The sequence below is a fragment of the Columba livia genome, chromosome 2 (genome assembly GCF_036013475.1).
Source record: "Columba livia isolate bColLiv1 breed racing homer chromosome 2, bColLiv1.pat.W.v2, whole genome shotgun sequence".
NCBI lineage: Eukaryota > Metazoa > Chordata > Aves > Columbiformes > Columbidae > Columba > Columba livia.
In genome coordinates this window covers 135,772,656-135,798,022 of record NC_088603.1, presented here as the reverse complement: position 1 = coordinate 135,798,022, position 25,367 = coordinate 135,772,656, and the positions used below count along the sequence as shown (strand labels likewise).

Here is a 25,367-nt window from a genome sequence, read left to right as displayed (position 1 = left end):
GCATACAAGATTTCAGCCACCCAATCTACTGAAATCCCTCTGAGGACATGTCAGCCTTTAACTAAGCATCCACCTCTCATCCTGCTGGTTATCTATCTGGCATTTTGCTGTCTTCTGTTTTTTTCAGTATCCCATTATTTTTTTATCCTCCTAAAGTAATATTGTCCTACTGTTGCTCATGTTGATCACTTAACACATGGGGATTCACAGGTTTTCCCAGCTATTCTCATCCTCCATATTTACTATGCTACCCACTGTATTTGGCAATGTCATGCCAGCCAACCCTCTTGGCCATCAGACCATGCTAAGTCCATGTAGCATCTGAGAAATATTGCCAGGAGAAAGTCCAAAAGGAAAAAGACAGTTTCAGTTCTTCAGAGTGCCCAGGTAACCCTGATGACTAAAATGAGTCATCCCAAAAGGGATCTAATCATTAGTGCTAGTACAATACCATGTTACCACATGACAGAAGGAAGATCTTTGGTAAGCTGCTTGGTCCCCTCCCACCAACCCAACTGCTATAAGATAGAGAGTCTCCAAAGCTGATCTGCCAAAAAAAAAATTCTTACCCATTCAGAAGTGACTGTGGTAGCGTCCCTCACACCTCCACAATGGAAAGAGCAAGTTGACTAATGTGGTTTTCCATATTTACCTGCTGGGACAAAATTACCTTCTAGGACAGTATATTTAAATTTACCATGTCTGTTCCCATGCTATCTCAATATGGATATCTTAATACCCTGTGGTATCACAGTGGGAATATTGGTTTAAAGGGTTGCAGCACATCTAAGATTAAGCCTTCGTGGAGCTATCTGCAGGTCTAGTTTGGTGATGGAGCAGTGAAAAATTGATTCCGTGCAGTCTGCATGGTGTCCCACGTGTTTTTTTGTACTGGGACATCCCACAGTGCTATTAACTGTGCTCTGACGTCCAGGAACCTTTCCCAGTTGGAAGCTTGATGGCTTAACTTGGAGACTGTGTTCATCCTCTCATTCACCATGTCTCATGGGCACACTTTCCTTCGGTGAGGCACCGGTCATAGCTCCTGGGTGACCCAGCTCTGTTCTCTTTCCTCGGGGCCTCCACCCGGCACCAGCACCCTCCTCACTCTGACCCACGTTTAGGTGTGATGGCCCCAGGGGGCTCACCCGGGGAGAGTGTCCCCGAGCTGGCCCCAGCCTTGGTGCCGTCGGCGGGAGACCCCGGCCCCCCCGCGCAGGGCGAGGAGGCCGAGCCGAGGCCCGCGGAGAGGGAGGGCAGCGCCGGGGGGAGTGGCCGGGCCGGCCCGGCCCCATAAATAGCCCTCGGCGGGGCGGCGGCGGGAGGAGCCGTCGGAGCCGTCGCCGCCGTTGTCGGTGTTGTCGCGCCGCGCCGGCAGAGTCAGCACCGCGGACAGCGCCTCGCCCCCCGCGCCCCCAGCATGACGGCGGAGACCCACCTGCAGGGCGTGGAGATCTCGGCCGCCCAGTTCTTCGAAATCTGGCACCACTACGACTCCGACGGTGACTCCTTTCCCCCCGGGGCGGCGCGGGCGCGGGGGGCAGAAGGGGGGCAGGCCCGCGGGAGGCTGGGGGGACCCCACCACTTCCCGCCCGAAAGCAGCCCCGGCCCCCGCTCCGCACCCGCCGCCCCGCAGCCTCGGGGCGCAGCCCCCGAGCCGTCCGCCGCTGGGGTCGGTGCCGGGCGAGGCGCTTTGGGAGCCGCTCCGCCGGGAGGGAGCAGGCGGGTCGGAGACGTCCCTGGCAGCGCTGAAGAGCAGAGAGAGTTTGGAGGTGACCGCAACTGTAACTCTTTCTGTTGTAGGCAATGGGTACATGGATGGGAAGGAGCTACAAAACTTCATCCAGGAGCTGCAGCAGGCACGGAAGAAGGCAGGCTTGGTAGGTTAACGTTTCGCCCCACTTTTTGGTCTTCTCTGGGAAAGAAGAGTTTTCTTGAGCAAACTCCAGTGCCCCAGTTCCTTCTGTTCTCTGTTGCCATTACACAATTCACGCACCTGCCTCAGCAGGCAAAGGGAAGTAGCTCGGTTAGAAATCATCAGGTTGCAAACGAAATAAATAATCTGCTTTGGAAAGGTGAGGCCGGGGTCCACGTCCCTGGAGAGCAGGTCCCACTCACATCTTGCCAGGCTACAAGCTGATGCTTCTTATGGTGCTTAAAAAGAAAAGTCAAGGCATGCATAGACACTATCCTTTTGTAATGGATGGGTCCTTATCCCATTGCAAGTAATTTTACCTGATCCAGGTATATACTGATACTAAAAATAAAATAAGAAAAAAGAAAAGAAAAGAAAACAATCAACACTTCAGAGTGGGACTCTGTTTGAATTTCATACCTAATGGGCAGTATGGGCTGAAATGCATTTCTGCCCCTTGGTGGTCAACAAATAGATCTGCAGATGCCTGCTAACCACTATTTGTCCTTCACCAGTGCTATATACCAGGAATATGAGTACCAAATCCTGCTAGTTTAAACTGTTCAGAGGGATGGCAAAGTTTTTGACGATATTGTCAAAACAATTCTGTATATGAGTACTAATTATAAATTTCCTCCAAATTATACCCGCATGGTAAAAAACAGAGAGAGAAAAGAAAAAAATAAATACATTTCAGATTCCATGCCAAGATTTAAATTAAAATAGAAGTAAACCTTTTTTTAACAAATAAATTGCCTTTAAAATAATCAGATTCTAAAACAAGCCACTTAGCATCAAACTCAAATATATAACCTAATTAAGTCTATTTAAATCAATCAATGCTAAAAGACTTCTGAAGTAACAGATAATAAAAATATAGTTTAACTGGCATGTGTATGTGGGGGGACATAGATTATTACTTCATGTAAGAATACCTCCAAATTGAGCACTAGCTTTTCAATAATTAACTTTGATTTAAAAGTTTCTGTATAATTTTGTAGTAAATGAAAAAATAATATACATTTTAATTTTTGCAAAATTGTATCTTGTTATTAATTGTATGAGTGTAAACTTCATGCATCTGAAAATCTGTCTCGCAGCAATGCCTGTAATGTTACTGTGGTCTTGGTACCTGTTAATTCTTCTTATAGCCGTTGATGTAGGCACTTTTTTCATGAGTGTAAGTTTAAACTAAAATTTAAAACTCAATCAACTAAAAAAAAAATCACCGGAAAATTGAGAATGTGTTTTTAGAGGCAAAAAGTCAATTTCTTTTTATTTTTTTCACAGAAAAGATTAAACACAACTTCAATACCTTTCCAGTATTGCAACAGAACAAGTCTCTCTTCTATACTGAAGTGCAGGAAACTTAAGTATGTCCATCAGAAAGAGGATTAAGCCTATGTATATTTAGTATGAATGGCATTCTTATAGAAATACTGATATATTATTCAGTAGTTAAAAATAATTAGAAGCTCAAGGAAAAAAATATTTCTCGTTTTAAGATCAGATTATTTTCTCAAAGCAAGTGTACATCTTAAAAACAGAGCCTTCTCAAAGTAACACAGAAAAGCAAATTTCACAATATATATTTTTTTTTAAATAACCTCTGCCTGTATCTCACACTATATTTTAAAAAATGCTCAGGTGTTTAATTAAGTCTTCCTTTCCTATTTCTCTGATTCAAACCTATCTTTGGAGTGCTCTGCCAAAAGAGCAACCTACAGTAACAACATTAAATTCAGTACTTGATCCATTGGCTCTGCCTTTGGTAGATGTTACCTTCAGCCCTGAAGCCTTTTTCTGGAATACGGATATTTGTCATCTTAGGTTTCAAATCTAAGCTGATTCTCAGATTTGAAGGCTCATTTGCCAAACAAGCATCTCATTAGTTTGTGTCTTGTCTCATGGGATACTAATTCAGTAGCTTTGAATTTCTGTTCTTTTGCCAGAGGGGACACATTGAGAAACTAGTGTAGGTTATATGTCATTTCCTTGGCTGTCCTTCTTTTAACACCCCAAAGCTGCTTTGTCATCATTAACTTTGGAATTTCAGGTCACTCTCCTGCTCACTATTTTTGAAATATTCAATTATGCATTCTTCATAGCTGGATTTTACATCAGTCATGCCATATGCATTAAAGAATCACATTGATTCTGTCATCTAATAGGATGGTTTAACATTTCCCAACATTCTTCCCAGCTACAGAACTGTTCTAATTATGTACTAATTCTAATCCTTATATTAATCCACACAGTAAGACCGTACTTTCACAGTTGCTTTTTCTCAGATGGAGCAGTCGCATGCAGCCTGATTCATGCTAGCTCCAAAGGGTGGATGTGTACTTGGAGGTTTCAGGGCCTGGACTTTTCTTTGGTAACACTATTTCTTTCTGTTTTGTGCATTATGGTAGATAGTGAATTGATCTGATATACTTTCAGACATGTCGAAAGAACTGCTGCTTTTTTAAAGATAAAAGCTATATAAGTATGTAAGCATAGCTTCCATTTATTGTGCCCCATATTTATGCAATACCTTGTCTATTTAGGTATGCCAATAGCCAAAAGAAACTGTGGGGTACAAGTGGCTAACAGAGAGGTTGATAAAGAGTCAATAGGTAGATCTCAGCTGAGCTATTCCACATCTGTTTCTCACTTTCTTTGCATGTCTAGACAATGAAAATATTTCTCCACAGAAATACGTGATTTAATTGATGCTTATTAATATAGTCATGTGTTTCTGTAGTACCATCTATCCTTACATTTTCAAATCATATTGAAAAACATTTTTTTCTACAGCTCCACTTGTTTGGATGTGTCTCTTAAGCTTTAAAAGGGGAGACTGAGGGGTGACATGCTAGTCTCTTAATTCAAATGTTGAGCAATGCATCTGTATCAAGTTTAGGACTAGGCTTGGTTAAATTTAGGCAAGTGTTTTTTTACCGAAGATATTTATTTGGGTAACGTAACTCGAATAACTTATCAAGCAGCTCAAGAGAAGATGAAGTGAACACCAACAAAAAGACCCCTCTTTCTGAGTAGCATACTAGAAGACGAGAATTCAGGTTTGTTTAACCTGTAATTGTCTGTGCCTCCTACAACAGCTGGATGCTGTGGCACTGCAGAGCTGCTACTCGAAAAATCAGTAAAATATTTAACCAGGACTAATTAAAATCCAGGTGTCTAAATTCTCCATTCTACCTGCTAAGCAAACTTGTCCTCACTTTGGGATCATTAGATGAAAGGTGACATTGAAGTGCATTGTATTAATAACCACATTTCTAATTAAAGCCATGGCAAATTACAAACTTGCCATGGATGACTTTGACAGAAATAGGATACTAGGCCATGATTGTACCAGCTACAAGGAACTGACATTTTAGTTAGCTTTGGTAATTGAAATTTGGGACAAACTACAGTGGACTTTGTACAGCTGAGATTCCCTGTGTCTCCAGTGAGTGAATCATTTAGGTCCTATAGAATCAGACCTATATAGCAATAAAACCTTTAATTTCCAAAGACTGCTATATCTTCATCGATAACCAACAGTTTGTTTCCATTATTTTAATATAATTGTAGCTCCGATTCTTGCTGCACCGTTTTACTAGCTCACACCTATAAGAAATATGAAGCTGAAAGTTTGATCAGTATTGAAGGCTGATGGCAGCTCATATCAATGGAAGGCAAGTTGAAGTGTAAAATCAAATATTTAGATCTCCACCCCAGCCTTTGCTGTAGCCTAGAGTAAGGATAGCCTTTAGAGAACAGATGTATAGCAGGGACCGTAATTTATATGAAGAACAATTATGTTGTCCTTACTCTGTCAGATTTAAGGTTCTGCTCAAAGTTTTCTCTCTTCTAAACCTGCCTCTCTACATTTCAGCAGTGACATTTTGACTCTGTTTTCATGATAATCAAATGCTAAACAGTGAAAAATATGATATTGTGATGGGTTCTTTTAGAGCTAAAATAGTATTCATTGCTCAGGAAAAATCAGCTCAAAGACTTGTAAAGGCTATTTTGGTGTTCAGATGTATTATACTGAAATGTTTCTTATTTTGGAAGATTTTTCACTGCCTTCAAGTTACTAATCTAAAAATTAAAATGGAGAAAATTGACTAAGAATTGCCTATGAACTTCACTGTCATCGTCTTAAACAAAGGAGCTGTTATACCCATCTTCCAACACATCTCTATAATTTTTCATTCTGTAAACTAAAATAGGCATTCTAGGTATTTAGATGCAAATCATTCATGTCAACTGTAATATAATTCATTAGGAAGCAGAATTTATCACAATGATGTGATTCGTGACTAAAAAAAATACTCAGTTTTATCTAAACTTGAGGAATCTGGCTGCAATAAGTGTGAGTACTTTATTAAATGTAGTACATTATTTGGCAACTAGTAGAACATTCAAGTAAGTTTATATATAGGTTTCGCTGTATCTTATAGTAATGATTCTCTTATATCATCATAGGATTTAACACCTGAAATGAAAGCATTTGTGGACCAATATGGGAAGACTCCTGATGGAAAAATAGGGATAGTTGAGGTAAGTCTTTTATAAAAAAGAAGACTGACGTGTTTACTTGTAGAAAACACATTTAGCGTAGAACAATGTGAGCATAATACATAAATATTCTAGATTTTTAGTTACACAGAAAGTTTCTTCCTCTGTCTTAAGATCTTCAGTATTTTTTTCACAAATGACATTTTTTCATTAACAAAAGGTATTCCTTACCCCCTCAAGACATTTGACTACGCTTCATTTAACTTGCATGTTCTATTTAGTACAAATAAGCATCAACAGCAATTTAGTTTTTCCGTAAAGCAGATAAGAGCTCTATTTTAGGCATTTAAATTGCGAAAGGTAATGTGATCTATTTCTACCCATGATTTTGAACTAATGCTCTGTGACTACTCTTACAGTGAGGATAACACACAAGTGAATGCAATTGGGCAATCACTGTATGTAGTCTATAGTAAAAAAATACATATGTGGTAAAATAACATGATAATCATGTTAAATTTAAACAAAATTTTAATAGGAGCTGCCATCCAGCTTGTGAAAGATCAGGATTTCTTATTAATTCCTTTCTTGAACTTTAACAGAACTTCAGGCAGAAAATTCCCCTATTCCTTACCACCACTTTCTGAGGAAGGTAAATATAACCAACCCTTTCTATACATGCAGCCACTCAACAACTGTATAATTTAGACAACTCACTAGGAAGGGGGCAACTAGTAAGTTTTCTCTCACCTGCACTGTTCAGTGCTGCAAGTCAAAAAGGAGAGTTAGCTGGGTTACAGCTAGAAAAGTCACTTTTTAATGCCTAAATCTATGACTCATTCATGTCACTCTGAATGCAGTGAGACAGTGGTTTTATTAAGTGCTATTATATTTTTTTTCTTTCTGATATTAAGAAATCAGACCTAGAGAGCTAATTAAGAAACAGCTGGAAACAAACCAGGTCTGCAAAATTTCTACAGTGACCAACTCCGAGTCAGTGACTAATTTTAAAATAGAAGACTGGATAGAATCTGTAAAAGTCGATAAAGATTATCACTGCTGCTATAATAGATCACTTTAGGTTATCGTTTCTCCTCTTTTGTGTGTCTGAATTGCATATACTTGCTTAAATACATATGTAATTATGAATAAACTACCATGGAAATATGAACAGTTTGTTTCACTTGCAGCTATAAATGATTTTTTTAACAATATTTTTACAATACTTAGCATGATCAAATACTTCTGCATCCTAAAAGAACTAGTGTTTGTTTGGACTAATTGTTTGGTTTTGAAGTAAGAAATGCTTATTCATTTAGTCTTGAAGAATTCTTTTTAATTTAGTATTTTTTAATATGTGTAACAGCAAGCATTGAATGCAAGAATGTGTAGACAGTGCCTAGAAAGACAATAGTTCTTTACTTAGGAAAGATAACTGAAAGTTTATGCTTTCAAATTCTATTTCCAATTCTGCTATTGAGTTAATGGGTAAAGGTGAGCAAACCCGATAGTGCCTGATATAGTGCAGTGCTCATCACCCCCAGTGAAGTGTCAAGCATGCTCAGCATCCATGGAAGCCATTGAATAGTGACAGTACTCAGTTCTGTGACTGAAGGGACATTCTCCCTTAATATAGCAGTTTCCTAACCCAAGAGCTATATTTTGTTTCACTTACATCAGCATGAAGCTTCATTTGGAAAGTGCAGATGGGACTCAGCCAAAATGTGTTGTACATGCAGAACAATATGATATTAAAGTTGGTATTTGAATATGATTCTCCTTCCTTATGAATAAAAATGTCTGGTAATTCCAGATTGCTCCCATTTACGTAGTACATCAAATAGTTTTTTCTGAAAAAGTGTATTAATATTGTTTAAAAAAGAAATTATGTAAAGCCTTTTGGACTCCCAGGCACCATAATAAATATCCTAGCAAATAATGAGTTTGCAGGAAAGGTCTGTTGGCTGAGACAAAGAGGAGGCCTAGGTGGCTTCAGAGAGGAAGGAGTGGGCTTTCAGCTCAAATTAAGTGTCAATTCTGTCTTTGCAAGCTCACCACAGTTAGTGCACTAGCTTTTATCCAGTGTTCTCCAGCTAAAGGCAATCTGACCTGTCCACTTGCTTATCGCTGCATAAGGGACCTTTCTTTCACATTTTGTACTCACTTAGAACAATATTTTTACTAAAATGTGGATGTGAAACACAAGGTTTCAAAACTCAGGACTGTGCTAATTCCACATTCAGATTATTTGAAGCTTACTGCTGCTGTAAAAACAACTATTTATTAGCCTAAAATAGTCTTTGTACTCCCATTCTCTAATTAGGATTTTAAAAAGAAAATTCACTGTATGACCTGAAAGGAATTTTAAATAGCATTAAATATCAACAGAATTTATTTAGAGAATGATTTCTAGAAAATAGTTCTGATATAAGTACTGAGAGTATTTTTTCTGCTAGGTAACCTATAAAGACATATCTCAGCCTGCAGCTGAGCAGAGAGGAGTCAAGCCACTCTCAGGCTCTGTGGCTGTCTTCTATTACTCATGATGCAGAAACAGCCAACATTCTCTATTAAAACAGCAGAGCTCACAGAAACAGTCACTAAACTGCTGTTGCTGCCATATACAAACCTGTAGTGTCCGCACTCTTATTCAAACACATTCACCGAGTGCCCCTATGTTTATCCTCACAAAGAAATCGTCATTAGAAATAGCACCAGGTTTGCATCTTTCCTCACTGTAGTGGTATAACTGGGACCGGGAAGTTGGGCCAATTTCCACACGATCTCCTCATCCCTTAGTAATGCAGAATTTTCCACAAAAAAGCAATTTAATGATATTTGATGCGTGAGCTTGAAAAACTAGACTTTCATTTAGCTATATTGTTGCTATTATGAAAACACAAAAGACTACTTTTTTGGCAGAAGCTTGAGCTACTGCTGGATTTTGAGCTACTACATCTTTGTAACATAAAAGCCTGTGCTTTTCCCTGAGACTTACAAAGGATGAGAGGTATGTCTTAAAATAAGGTAATTTACTTCCAGAGGTAGTATATTCTTTCCCTCAAATACAGTTTGGTACTGCTAATAAGCTGTTAATTATTCTTTGGAAAGTTACTATTTTACATTTACCCTTTCACCTTGTAATTTTCTTCCAGAGGTAGTATATTCTTTCCCTCACATACAGTTTTGTACTGCTAGCAAGCTGTTAATAATTCTTTGGAAAGTTACTATTTTACATTTACCCTTTCATCTTGTACTAATTTACAGTGCACTTGCAAAATTAACCAGATGTAACTATAGAGGTCCCGGGAATGACATCTTCTTTATAAATTCCACATACGTAAAGACTTCCTCATTGTCATATTTAGTTTCTTCTCCCAAACTCTGCTTACTATTATAATCAGTTCTTCCATTCAACATTTGTTGTTGGGTAGCAATGTTGATTTACTCTAAAAATCAAAGCACCCCTGTCATAGGAGAAATAAAGAAATTTTTCCTCAGATCAGTACTAAGTTACACACATGCAGGTATTGTGTACATATGAACATGTACTTACCCACGCATGTATACACTATTAATGATGTAGTAGGTTTCAAAAGCTGCTGACAAAAATAGGTTGTTTAGGTTGGTTGGATTTGGTGTTCAGCCATTTAGCAAAAGCACTCAGTACACACTGATGGGCCTGACGGTCTGTCATCAGCTGCACCATTCTGCACAGAGAGTGCTCTGATGTGTCTTTTCAGTGGTACCAACACTTAAGGAATATAACTGATTCCTTGCACAGATGATTTTAGAGGAAAGAGAGATCAGGGCTCCGTACCCTTGTGCCTGTAGGGTGAGAGGGAGAGCTAAACTCGCCTACAGCATCACTGGAACACAATAAAAAAGCCTGAAATAAACAGAACGAGCAATTTGAGGGTGTGAAGTGAATGCATAAAAACCCAAAAATTTGGATCGAAATTTTAAGACTGGGCTCCAGGAAGTCTGCAGATGTCATTTTTCATAAAAGAATGCAGCTAAGAAATCTGTCTTTCTGGAAAACGCATTTTGTCTTCCTAGTAAGCACAGCTGGTCTATTCTTCAAGTAAAAAGTTTTCCTTAATCAAAACTCATTTCATACATTTTGAAGAGAGAAAAAAATATTGGGCTTTTGTTAAAAACAAATCATGATTTTACATTAAATTATACAGCATACTCTTCATCTTCTACATTTGTCACTTGCCAAAATTGAGTTATAGTAAATGAACATTTTCAATAATCAGTACAATAATGTCTGATCTTAAAAAAGATTTTTGTGGAGCAGAGGGATTGGAAGCACCACCCCTGATTTTGCAGGGCTAAAAGTCCTTTTAATTTCTTTCCGGTATTTATAGTTCTTCTTGGGCACATCTCTGTGCCTGACAAATGACCACCGGTTGCCATATCCTTACCCTCCCCACTTTCTTTTATTCTCCTGGGGGATTTTCCATGTATTTTTCTATTTACCTTACACATTTTTCTTAATGTCAGGGTTCCTCTCTCTCTTTCCTTGGTATGTGTGAGTAGTTTATTTTCCTTAGTTTCTTAATTCACGTTCCTCCACACTTATACTCTAAACTTCCTTGTGTTATGCTTTCCCTTTGCGCTGATTCCAAGGTTTTCATCACAGATCCTAACCTGCAAGGGTGACTTTTTTCCCCTCTGACCCCCACTCCCACTTCAGTAAAGTGCCATCTCACTCGCTTCACTCAGACCTCAGTTCTGTTTGACCTTGATGGATATGGCAAAGCTGCAAACCAGAAGCCTTTCAGAGGTATCTTCCAAATCTGGAAGATAACAGGATGAAGCTTCCTATGGGGCCACAATAGAGCAGTACCAGCTCAAAGAATTTCATACTCTTTTACAAAAAAGTTTCATGCTCTTTTACAGGCTCAGCTAGACTAATGAAAAATCAAAATTTAAACTTTCTTAAATTCTGTTACAGCTTGCTCAGATTTTACCGACGGAAGAGAATTTCCTGTTGTTCTTCAGGTGCCAGCAGCTAAAGTCAAGTGAAGACTTCATGCAGGTAGGGTATGAAAAGCTGCCTCTTGTAAAATCATCCAAGACCTGCTTACTATAAATATATCATTAAAGCATTCATATTCTGATTGCAGACATGGAGAAAATATGACAGCGACCACAGTGGCTTCATTGATTCTGAGGAACTTAAGGTAAACCAATACCTATGAGTATGCAAGACGTGAGACAGGAGTTGGATTACAGCCTGTGCTGCTATCTGTTTCTTCAGATACCACCTGTGCATGTTTTTGCATTTCAAACATGACTGAAAAGCAATATGATTAGCTGATGTTTTTATCACCAGTAAATTATTTAAAGCGACACTCTATTCTGATCAATGTTTCTTAAAGTGTGTTTTAATTCAGATCAGCGTTTGTCTCAAATGACTCAGAGTAGAAGGTATTGTAGCTTAGAAGAAAGATTATAAAAGTGAGATAGGCCTCTTAATGCTATGTTGTTCTTTTCTTGGTATATTAGAGAGGACAGCTGTTTTGTTGTTTTTTTTTCCTAAGGGCATCACTGGTCCCGTCCTCTTTGTACCCTCCCTTGAAGTATTTATATATGTTGATGAGGTCCCCCAATCCTTCTCCAGGCTGAACAGTCCCAGCACTCTCAGCCTTTCCTCACAGGAGAGATGCTCATAGAGACTCTGAATAAAAAGGTGCCATTTGCCACAGCTCAGTTTCACTTGATATGTTACTGTAACTTTAAATTCAGAAGAGTCAAAACAATTCACAGTAAGAGAGAGACCCAGCAGTGTTAATCCATCTGATTTGGACTGTTTTGCCCATATGCAGTAGACTAAAGAAGAACTACTTAAGCTTTATTAACTAAAGCATTAGGCGATCAAACTGTCTGAAATCCTTACAGGTCTTCTGTTCAGAAGAGGAATCCACATCAGATAATTCACATCTTTTTTCCTTTTCCCTTCCTCTTTGAGTTTGGTATCTGTGTGACGTTTGCTGAGGATCCTACCTCAAGGTAACCCTCAGGCTGACGAGCTCATTCTTCTGCTGGCTGGTCACAGCAGGTTGGTGTATCTAAAGTTGGTAGGATCAGGAGGAGGCCACGCATGTAGCACTTGAGAACCCTCCATCTATTAGACGATGCCTTAAGGACTGTTGCCAGCAGCTGTAATTTAAAATAGACTCAAAAAGGCAGGGCTGATTGAGGACCAGCTGAAGAATGAGGACATTTTAACTGGGTCCCTAATGGTCCCATCTTTCCTGTGCTGCAAGATTTTGCCCGCCTCAGAGAAACAGGCCATTTTAACACGTTGAAAATAAGACACAAATGTCCAGTTTTATTTTTAGATCAGTATTTCTTCATAAGCCTAAACATTTTAAGCATTTGCTATGTGAGGCGTACACCCACGTACAAGTTCATAAGAGAAATATAAGCTGGAAATCAGGAAAAATATCTAACAATAGTAACAGCAATGGATTAGGTTGTCTAAGAGGAAGGCTGCCTGCATTTGGGAAAGGTTTGGCAATAATTCAGATCAGACACTAACTCTGTAAGCTTAGATATAGTCCATCCTGTCTTGAGATATGGAGGTGGACTGGACAGTCTTTCAGTGTCCTTCCATTAAAGCACACAAGATTGAACATATATGTGTGATGTCCATTTACAATATTCCAGTCATTTTCTTTGTATAGATGCTACAAGGAAGGCCTTCCAGCATAGAGACTGGAAGAACTATAGTGGGGATTAGTCATATTACTATTGACATAGTTGCATTCTGTTTCAAGAATGCAATCTATGCACAAATAGATTTTCTTATGAGCTACACCATTTTCTATCTTGAAGAGAGTCCCAAATTTCCACAAAGATAATGACACTTCAACTGATGACAGTAATTAGGTACTTCATTGGGCATTGACATCTCAGGTCTTGTAATGCCCTTGTGAAATAAATTGATATCATCCCTTTTTAATGTCACAGATCTAGCACAGAAGTTTAAACCACTGAATGGGTGGAAACAATCTTATTTTTTAAAGTAAAAAGGCTGGTGTTTCAAGTCATGCCATACTATACAAAATTCTCATTCAAAAAATGCAATGAAACTGGCTGCACACATTTAAAATACAAAGTAAGAAGGAGCAATGTGGGTTAACGTTCACTTCTAGCATTGAGTACTGCCATGGGCAAGAAGAAAACTTGATTAATCATTGATCTTTTCTGTAAAATTGTTCCAATGTTGCAAGAAGTGATTAGGCATCCAAGTTTCCAAGGAGAATCAAGGTTAATTAGTTTAGTTTACTGATAGAGCTGATTAGAAAACAAGTATACTTGAAAGCCAAACTATTTATTCTAAATTCACAATTCAACAAATGGCATCCAATGAGGAAAGTTTATGAGTCACTTTTTCCAAATAAAACTATGCAGTATACTTGAATTGATCAAAAGAAACCGTTATATTCTTAGCTGTTAATTACTACTTCTTTCATAGTTATTTGGAACTACAGCAGTAAATGCTAAAGTGTGGGTAAGATAGTATTTCCCATTACTTTAATCTGAAGTTAGCAAGTCACACATTTTATACTGTAGATAAAAATTCACCTATTCCTCTTCTATTTATTTTAACAGAGCTTCTTGAAAGATTTATTACAGAAAGCAAATAAGCAGATTGAAGATTCAAAGCTAACAGAATACACAGAAATAATGGTAAGATTCTTTACAGGCATATTTCATCAAGACTGTATTAATCCAGACTCTGTTTATCTTTAGCCGCTGGAATGCTACAAATGACTTGGAGCCCCACCAGGTCCTAATCAGGCCAACTATGTAACTATGTCATCACAGTAGAGGGATGACATACCATAGTATCTTCCCGTATTCTGCTTCCCTGCACCATTAGTTGCAAAACCGAAGTCTTCACTGTTTCGGAGGAGAAAAATTGTACCTGTCATAATTACATTATTATATTTAGATGACATTAATTTGGGGTTACTTTATGTGTTTTGCCTTCTTACAGTGCCATAGTGTTTGTCTCTAGTCTTAAGAGCCATTATTGCATGGTAGCTTCTTATCAGATTTACAAAGATCTCTTTCTTTCTCCTCCTCTTCAAGAAGAAGAAACTGATGTTTTAGATAAACACTGAAACAAAACAGTTGCTTCCCTGGCCTTAAATCAACCAGTCCTTGGGTCTCCCCTTCCATCCCACCACTATGGTGCCCCATGGTAAGCACCTGTATTGGCTTCTGAGTGGATGCTTCAGGGGCAAAAATAAAAGACTCAGAAAATATGTAACACTACATTTTTTTGTTTTACCAGTTTTGTTTCACCCTACTGTATTTTTAGCAATCAAAAACCTGCTACGTAAGCACACCAGCACTCAAAGTGGCCTGAAAATGTCTGATCAAAACTTGTGTTTCTCCTGGAAAATGTCTTCTGGATTGTTGTATCGGTATAAACCGTTTACCTAGAATTGTCACTATGTATTCACTGGTGAAGATAACACAAGTCCTTTTCACTCAGCGAGCTTTTCGACCTTCGTCTTGAAGCGTGCTCTAAATTCTGGCCTCTGCAGAGAGACACAATGACAAAGAAGTAACAGCAATAAGAAAGAAATTATAAGGCCAGCTCTGCCATAATCTCCTCAGAGACTAGAAGACTTAATAGAAAACGTACAGTCCTGACTACCTGTGAGTTGGCACAGCCAGCCACTGACAACCCATCAAAATATGAAATACATTGACTTCACAGCGGCCGCCGCTTCCCTCCCCCAAATGCAAAGCTCCTTTCGAGGGAAACGCACACAGGGCAGATGGTTTTCTACGGGGAAAGGAAGCGTCAAAAGGAACCAGGGTGTTATGTAGAAAAAAATGTTTATAGAAATTGAACTCTTTTCTAGTCACCTTTGCCACTTATTGTGTATTAAACAAGTGAAATTTGGTATTTTTTCATGGCATTAAGTCTGTCTTTAAAAGGATATACACTTTCCCCAGTACAGGATGCTGCTTTCCCTCTTATCTAAAAATTACTTCTGAAATTACTGTGACTGAAAGTGATGGGATGGAGTGTGGGTGGTGGTGTTTTCAGTACAGTGTCTAACAATGTTTTGTACAGTTTGCTGCCTTTGTGACTCTTTTATACAGAAAAAGCAAATTAATACTTGAAAGTAGAAAATGGAACTACACAGACATAAAAACTGGGAGAGGAAGTCCCACGCAGGTGTAATATCTCCTCCTACTTCTAATAATGAATATAAACTGTTTGTGCCACTCAAGCAGCAGGAGCTCATACTTGCAAAAGTTCAAAGGAAAACACTTTCATACAATGGGATGATGTAAAAGGATTTAGAAATAATATTTGCATATTTTCTCAAATTAGATTAATATATTTATTTCTATAACTTTATTATTATTATTGGGAGACATTCGATTTCCTATTTTCATACCATCAACAACATGATCATCTACAGTGTCTGTTCACTCTTTTCTTGAAATATATCACAGAAACAGAATGTGATCTTTAATATTTAGACCAAGCAGCCAATTGCCTGAAACGTCTATTATTTTCTGTCTGAGGAACGGAAAGCTTTGAATTCTGTTGAACTTTACCTGACTGTCGTATCACCTTTAGGAATAGAGAATAATGATCATATTATCAGATCACGACATGAAGTCATCATGTCAACAATCCTCTGGTTTCTAAATACACATGCATTTCTCATGTTGGACATCCATCACTGTAAGCAGGTGAAGACCTACCTTACAGTATGTTAAATAGAATTCTTAATCTGGTTTCTTATCAGCTTTTTGCAGTAGTATTAATTACTATAAATTACTTCTTCAGTACTTTAAAGAAATGTATTACACAGCAAATGTGACAGATTAAATCGTGGAGCCATCATTTCAGCCTGAAATAGAGTCTAAATTTCATTGAATTTAAGGTTTTCAAAGAATTGTTTTCTTCATTAGGTTGATTAATTTTGATTAGTACTGTAAGATTTTATACTCTTTCAGCTCAGGATGTTTGACGCAAACAATGATGGAAAGTTGGAGCTTACTGAACTGGCCAGGTATGTCTTCTTTCTCTATTCACAACAAACACCATATACCGATCGCTGTTGTGGAAACAGTCAAATATATTGACCTTTGTTTTTTTCTCTCCAAAGACTACTTCCTGTACAGGAAAATTTTCTTATTAAATTTCAGGTATGAATATTCACTTTTTTAAGGCAACCTGTTACTACCACACATAACTAGTGTCATTAATGGATTTTTCTTTTTTCTTTTGGCATTTAGGGTGTCAAAATGTGTGCAAAAGAATTCAATAAAGCCTTTGAGATGTATGATCAAGTAAGTCTACAAAAAACTTTTTTAATTGCATAGTTTGATGGCACTTACTTTCTGAATTTGTGAAAGACTAGCCATAACCTCAGAAATTAAAAATAAATGTTTAAAATCATCCTTAACATTGTTTTTCAGGATGGCAATGGCTACATAGATGAAAATGAACTTGATGCACTACTGAAGGATCTTTGTGAAAAGAACAAAAAGGTAATCCTAGGGCACTTCTTTGCCCTTAGAGATTAGCTTTAATTTGGATTTTAAGGACATTTTAATCTACCCAATTAAGACAAATATAGAGCTTCTAAGTCACAATTCCTGAAGTCAAAGTACAACTAAAAATCTTGGCAGAAGTCATAGCAGTGTAAATCCTGAGCCAGGGCAGTTGTGATTGTGTAGTGACACTGTCACAACCTTGCTTACGAGACATCAGCTATCAGCCACCTAACATATGGCTATAGTATGGGTAACATACAAGTACACAAAAAACATTTGCAATGCGTAACTGTTAGACAGGCTGAGAGTATTATTTTTCTCCCCCCCCCTCCCCGCCCCCCCCCCAATATTCTGAGGAACTGAATGCTACCATTGGAAGAAAACTTGTTCATGCTGGTAACTAAACAGGGTTATAAAGCATTATCTGTTCTTTAAATAGGAATTAGACATTAACAACCTTGCGACATACAAGAAAAGCATCATGGCCTTGTCTGATGGAGGAAAGCTTTACCGAGCAGAACTGGCTCTTATCCTCTGCGCTGAGGAAAACTAGAACTCTTCTATCATGTCCACTTAACTAGTGATGTACTCTATCTACACAATAACTGTGCACTATAAGGGAGTAGGCTGTATTTTTAAACTGCATATAGAAAATTAGCCAGGATGTGTGGCACATTCCTTTCAGTTTGTTTCTATACTGTTTGTAATGTACAGTTTTTGTAACAATAAGATTGATAAAGAGAATGTCTATGTTTGAGCCAGTCTGTATATTCAAAAAGAAACTTAAATATGTTGGGGTTGGTTTTGGATTTTTTTTTTCTTTCATAAACATGGCTGGAAAAATTAAACCTTCCAACATTGCTGTGGTCATCATATCCTTTGACACTTGCAACATTTTTTGTTGAACCTCAAAACAAAAAGGTCTATAGATAACTTTGCCCATTACTTTTTTTTTAATGCCAAATATGAATTCAGATTAAATATGATGTAGGTCTGAAACATGAAAGATATGTTGGCATGTCTGATTTCCAAAATTGAAAAAGGCACTAAAAAACCTTTTCACTTGACAAACCACCCATTTACAGGTCTGTGCTCTCTGCAGTTTTTCAATTACTCTTCTCATTACAAACTCATAGCATATAGACAAAGCAGCTATCCAGGATAGATGTCCATGCAGTAGTTGATGAAAATATAGTTCAATCTAGCTGTTCAACTTTACTGAATTTAAACATAGGCACTTCAGAAATAAATGCCTTTAATCTGTCTTGGAATCCTGGCTAAATGACAGGTAGACTAGTTAATACACAGATTAACATATGATATTATAAGTGTACCTTTCATGACTATTGCTGTGTCAGAGAATATGACAATCCATTTTCTAAACTATTTTCACATTTTGCAGGTTATAATTATTCTAGTAAATTGCTGTTTTTACATCATATTCTGTGTAATCTATAATTAAATTTCATATCCTAAGATTGTTGTTGTCTAGTTTGTCTATCTCCTGGATTCTTTTTTTTCTGTACCATGTACTATTGAAAAAAAAATATTCCTCCTTGGATCTTAAAATTAATTATTAATCTATAATAATAGTATTAAAATTTAACACTAAAATCTGCAAAAGCTCTAGCACAGATTTTATACCAATTCAGTAATTTAGTTTATATGGTGGGCTCTGCTTTCTGTTATGCCAGAGAGGTATTTTTTAAATGGGAACTATAGTATGGAAACAGCCCTATCTTCTTTCGTCTTTCTGTTTTTTTCCTGGCTCCCTTTTTACTTTACACCAGTTTTATGCCAGACAGCTCCATGAAAGTCCAGGCTGTTGCTCCAAGTATGTACTGGTGTAAGAAGGAAACTGGGCTGTGACTTAAGGCAAATAAACCTATGTTGCCTCCATGTACAACTATTTCAGAAGCAATTCCAGGTTAGCAGATTGGCTATATACAATGTCTCAGATGCATGTCTGTGTCTTATTCAACAAGCAGAAGCAAATACAATTTTATTTGAAATGTGTCTCAAAGAATGAGGCTCGGATCCTTCAAGATTACAGTCACTGAACTCCCACTGAAATGAATCCTTGAATTCCTCAGGTGAACTCAGGCAACTAAATACCATTTCAGGAATGGCCTAACGGCATTGGGCTCTCTCCAGTCCAAGCCTTGGCAAGTTAAGGAGTAGGTGTGCCAGGTGGGGTCTGGCTTGAAAAAAACACAAAAAAATTGAAGTAAGTGCTAAGGAAGTAAGCTGGCTCATTCTCACCGCTTTACTCTGACTCCACGCACAGTGATTTAACTTCTCACTGGCTTGTTCTCCTCTTTTCTCTATGCAATGTGAAATACAATTGTGTATGTTAACTGAAGGAAAAGTGAATCTGCCTATCAGTACAATAAATGATTGATATTGTTCATACTGTGCACTTGAAACTCTGGATTTTGCCTTATTTTAACATTCTCAAAGAGAAAAGCCCAAAACATGTATGTAAAAATGTGAGGTGACTCTTTGCCAAAATAGTTAGAGTGGAAGATAAAGTGCTTAAAGTGTTTTGACAAAAACTCATCACAGAAACTGGAATCTGTCTTCCTGAACATGAGTGAAGTTACCGTCACAGGTCTGTTCTGAAGCTGCTGTTCTGCTGGGGGGCACACACAGAAAGCAGCTCTATCATCTGCAGGCAGAATGTTTCCTGCACCTGTTTCTCACAAATGAAACTTAAAAACTTAAAAGCACAGCTCTAGAAAAGGTGTCTCCTACATCAATGCAAAGGAAAGTGTAACCAATACAGGTAAGTCAAAACTGCTGTAAATACTCCAGGTTTTACTATCTCCAAAACTCTCCTGGGCAGAGCTCTCAAAAATGCCAGGGTTGGGGCAGAATGAGGTTTACAATAAAGAGGTGACGATAGGGAGGACTGCAAGCTGCTTTCTTCTGGTAGACATTTGGTGATCAAAAAAAAAGAAGATTGAAAGTAAAACAGTAGCATGCACGAAAATTAATGACTTGAGGTAGTGCAGGAATGCCATATTCCTGCTGAACAGAGAAAGAGGCTGACAGCTGTATGAGATCTACTTTACTAAAGTTGTTAACCACTCTACTCTTTTAAAATATATACTTTATTTAAATAAATACTCAAACTAATAAGCACCCAAGCTAATATGTTCTCAAACACAGTCCTACAAATTGCAAACAAGCATACTGTGCAATATTTAACCCCTTTCTTGCATAAACATGAACAGATGAAAACTTAACACAATATTTCCTATTCAAATCAAGTAAGACAGTGATTCTTTATTAATTTTAAAGCACAGAGCAGCAAACTTTTACTAATGCTCAAACTAAAAAAATGCAGTAATTGTTAGACCATGTAAAAACCTATAGTGTTATAAATGCAGTATTTGCTGACAGATGTAAACCTTGGGTTTACACGAGTGCCTGCTTCCAGCCGTGCCCATGACAGAGTCCATGGGTGCAACTCAGGGCCCCCCTGACCCCAGGTCCCTAACACCACCCGAGCGGCAGCTGTGACACAAACACCTGTCCATCATGGAGAATATCACACTGATTTTCACTGATGATTTAACCGGGATTCAACATGTGCCCTGAAGCAAGCAATTTGGCTTTTGTTCACTGCTGCACTGCTCTATCCTCAACATCTCCTGCAAGGTATTGCAGCACCTGTCTAATCCCCCCCATTAACAACCTAGTTATGCACCTTTGCAAAGATTACCCACACAAGCTTACAAAACCCCTAAACAGCATATTCCATGTGCAAATGTCAAATACCTATCAGAATGCTGGCAGCCAGCAGCACTTTTACATAAAATCAACATAGTTTCAAAAAATACACACACACTGCTGCTAAACTTCACTGAAACTATATGATTAAGTCTTTCTTTCATTAGACATTAGGTGTTTTTTTTATTAACTTCCATTTGGCATCTTGTGCGTTTATACTAAGCCCTCATCATAACCATGGATATAATCACTGGTTGTGGAGGCAACCTGAAATCCACGCCAACTTGCTGTGTCTATGAGGAGGCTCAGAATCCCCAAATGTATGTGGCCTGATTTCTTAAAGTGCTGAGCACCTCCAAATCCCTCTGAGATCAACTGGTGTTGTTCTGCACAAATTAAAGGCAGGCCAATGCACCAAAATCCCAAAGATCATTTCATTTTACTGCATATTAAATTGTTACACTGGGGGTTTTAGCTTGGTTAAAGTGGAGTTACAGATTTATCAGCTATAACACAAGATGTTCCATTGAGTTAAAGATACAAATTTCCTTGCAATTCATTGTCTTTACTTAGATGTTATCAGTATGTGAAAATAAAAAGATAAATGCCAATGAATGTTCACATGCCAATGAACTTGGAAGCCAGTACGGACAGACAGGAACTCATAGTTCCCACAAACAGTGTCGTCTCCTGCTTGTAAAGCAGGTTCTCAAATTGGTAAATAATAGCAATATCCTCAACAGTAGCTGAAATATTCAAGAAGAGGGAATTCCTAGAAACAGGAGAACCAAAGACTGACAGCAGTTCTGGCATCACAGTGACGAAGCAGTACAACTGATCTCTTTCATTTGCAACTTCAAATGGTTTTTATAACTTGTTTATAAGCCTCTACTATAACACCACTTTTACAGCACAGAATTAATATAAGAAATTGTAACAGACAGATTTGAAGACAGTAAATCATCAACTGAGATAAAAAGGGTAATTTCAAGATTTAATCAAGCAGACAAGATGCACTTTTCAGTTGAAAACAGACAATGAATCCTCCTTTGTGGGCGTCTCTCAGTTGAGTTCATGGAAGTAACAACACCTTTGACTGACGGGTCATGCAAAAGTCATTTTAAAAAAGCTATTTGAATTCTGGGAAAGTTTCCCTTGTGATCCATGATATTTGAAGTCCCTCTGCAACCCTACTGACCTCTTCCACAATCTCAAATTTACACCATCACCTTTTCCGACTCAATCCTCCACTTTCTTGTCCCTCCAACTCCATTTCCATAAAATTATTATGCCACAAAGAAATTTTCAAACTCCCCTTTACCTTGTGGCTCACTGGCAAGCTGAGGCAGGGTCAGGAACAGAACAATCTCGGGGCAAATATGTCCAGAAGACAGCGTGCTTCTTGTGGATACTATCTTCTACCATTTTTGCTGTGTTTGGACACTTTATGTCAGTCTGTGATAAGTGTGTGCAATATACAGCTGCAGAGCACGCTTATGGAGTGTGCACCTCTGGGATTTAGGGGTATTTTAAGACTCTTTCAGGGCGGCCTCATCCTTGTGGGCACTTAGGAACAGGTTCTTTTGGAATTTCCAAGCCAAGCCAGACTCTGCCTGGGTAAGGTAGTCCCTACAAAGCTATTTTCTCCTGTGTTTCCCGAGTTCAGACGTCATGTGTTGCTATGTTAGTAAGAAACAAAGTGTATTTAAGTAAAACATAAACTTAACATGTTCAAGATTCATTTTTTCATAGTAATGTCTCTCTCCTGTCCCGAAAATGTCTAACACCACTTTTAATGAAGGAAATGAATCCAAGCCAGACTACTCCACTCTCCTGCAGAGGTGGACGGCTACATCGGACTAAGTTTTCTTCACTTAACTAAGCCTATATATTAGGAAATATTTCATAAACTATCCAGTAACATATAACCCTTTAAAACATTATCTGTCATTTCTAAAATCTGCATCAATATATTGCATATTTCTCAAGACAGAATGTTCAGAATCTAAAAGCAACTAACTTGCATAATTTGAAATGGATGTCATTGGTAGAGGTAAGAAAAAATAGACTCCTTATTATAGATGCTTATTAAAATTTAAAATGTGCTTCTGGTTCTATCACTGAATAACATATGCTTTAAAAATGTTTTGTTGTCACCTTACAATTAATAATTCATTTAGCTATGAACAGTAAACAGGTTGAAGATACTTCAGAACCAATATCTGTTTCTGCAAGTGATAAATGTTCTTTCAGTTTCTGAAAGGTTTAATATGAGTTAGAGTGAGTTTCTCCTAGATGCAAAGTTGACCCAAATCTCTGATGAGTAAAGCAATGAAAGAAAGACAACGATATTTTACGTTTTTAATTTTGGGTCAAGAAACACTTTTCATTTTAAACTGAAAAAGCACTTGAAATTCTTTAAGTACTTTTACCATTTTTTTTCCATCTCACTCTACCACCACCAAAAATACGCCCCTGCTTCCAATATCTAAAAAATACATTATACAGTACATAGTATTATTTAAAAAAAAAGTCTGCAAGAATTTTTAATAAGTATTGTTATTATAATTTTATATGCAGAGAAGAGAGATTAAGAATATGTGGCAGCCAGCAGTGCTTCCTAGCCCCCAAAGGCAAGTATTGACTTGATCCTATCTTAACAGGGAGACTGGGAACGTGCCTCTTTTCTTGATCTTTTCCACCTGTGCCGCACCCAGAACCTACGTTTTGTGAGGAAAATGGTTTGTGCCGGTCTCCCTCCTTCAGATGAGCAGTTCCTGAGTGAATGCTGCAAAGCGTACCTGCCCTGCTGCTCAGATGCAACACAAATAAAATAACTTAAGGCTGCACAAAGTCAGTAAAAACACTGGAGACCGGCCATGGTTATCTTCAATCTCAGTCCAGTACTTGAACCACATGACAAACTTTACAATTGTAAATGTCGTTCACACCTGTGGGTGCAAAAAACCAGTGGGAACTTGTTTTTGTTGATAGCCCATCTCCAGAGGATACCTGACCGCAGAGAAATACTTGATCATCCCACAGCTCACAAGGATACCTTTGAATTTATTTTTAAAAACATCTTTTTTCAAGTGTCAAAGCCATATATACAACTATGTCCAATATTAAGAGAAAATGTAATCACATGCAAAGGACAGTGAGCAAAGAACAGTATATATGGGCCTAACTTCTCAATTAAATAACTTTCTGGGGAAAAGACAGAGATAACGTGTCAGAATTCGATCTTGACAGTGGACCTACCAAAACAGAAGATGCTATAAAACTTTTTACATTACATTCAAGAGGCAACTGGAATGCTGTTATGATGAACACATTTGCTTTATTATCAGTGGCACAAATGCTGTTCAGTCCCCCATAGGACCATCACCCTCAGGAGAATGCTGGCACATGGAAGGTGCACTAACATAGTCCACCCTTCCAGCACAACATAGATTAGCTTGTTTCAGCTTTGTATTAAGGCAACCAAGTTATTTCAAAGTCAGATGCTGGCATACGTAACTATGGCCTGGAGTGAGGGTAAAGTGACAAGATCGCTGTCAGCATGTGAAAGATGGCATTTTCAAATTGCTTTTGTATTTCTATATATTTCTATATTTCTTAAATCACTTAGATTTCAAAGCACATACAGCTATGTCCACGCCTGTATGTGTAGACACTCTGGAACTCAGCTTAATCAATTAAATAAAAACAGCATGGATTTCAGGCTGTAAAGGTCAGAGCCTGGTAACTTCTTTGAAGAATTCCATTCATTGCTTGAAGCAGGGAGGACAAACCGGCAACCTCCTAATCTGGAAAATGTAATAATACTGAAAGAAGGACACCAACAAACATTGTTTGTTTGAGTTGTTGTTTTTGTGGATTTTTTAAAAATCACCTGCTTATTTGGGATGGATAAACTGTCCAGATTCAGAGGTAATGGTGTGTTGAAGATTCTTTAGTACCAGTCTGTGAATGCACATGAAAGCTAGGGATTTCTTTAAATCTCAACCAATGAGGTTTCAACGCTTTCAGTCCTGATTTACTGATGTCCTTTACTAGTCTTAAGTAAACCATTTCTTATGGAGAGACTCCCCTAGTCACACACACATTAACAGCAAATGATTTTAGCTTCTCATTTTCAAGAACATTAAGTTAATCATGACAAACAGCAAGCTCCTTAGAAAGGCACTGCTAGTCCTTAAATGCCACTTTTAAAGTTCAGCATAAGATAATTAACAGACTGAAAATGTCAGCAAAAGATGAGACCAAGATGGTTATGTATTTCAAGATTGTGTAAGTAACCACAGGAGTTACATCCTGTCTCAGTCTCCATTGTCCTGCTGATAACCTGAAACTTTGTTTTTTGCAAGTTTAGGACTTATTACTGAAGTGTGAAGATTAGGACTTAATTTCTTAGTTTTTCCTCAGATTGTTGATTATATTCAGTTATGAGATTCCTGAAATGCTATTGGAATTACAATATTGAGAGACATATTTCTGAGAAACAAAAAAAAATCCTCTGAAATACTGAAAAAAGCTAATTGTAGACCACAGCATGGCTATATAAGACAACCTAAATTTCAGTGAACAACTGCTGTCTGCTGTTGGCAACAGATTCGATTGTAGATAGGAAAAATACACATTCAAAATA

General features: G+C 37.9%; 1 protein-coding gene across 1 annotated transcript; it reads left to right on the top strand.

Annotated features, from left to right (window-relative positions):
- Positions 1 to 1,297: 1,297 nt before the first annotated feature.
- CALB1 (calbindin 1) lies at positions 1,298 to 18,457 on the top strand. The gene is made up of 11 exons (XM_065053948.1): positions 1,298 to 1,502; positions 1,804 to 1,880; positions 6,395 to 6,469; positions 11,391 to 11,474; positions 11,563 to 11,619; positions 14,057 to 14,134; positions 16,439 to 16,494; positions 16,591 to 16,630; positions 16,721 to 16,774; positions 16,904 to 16,975; positions 17,421 to 18,457. Exons 1-11 carry the CDS (start codon positions 1,421 to 1,423, stop codon positions 17,532 to 17,534), a joined length of 789 nt encoding a protein of 262 aa, XP_064910020.1. The 5' UTR covers positions 1,298 to 1,420; the 3' UTR covers positions 17,535 to 18,457.
- The last annotated feature ends 6,910 nt before the right edge of the window (positions 18,458 to 25,367 follow it).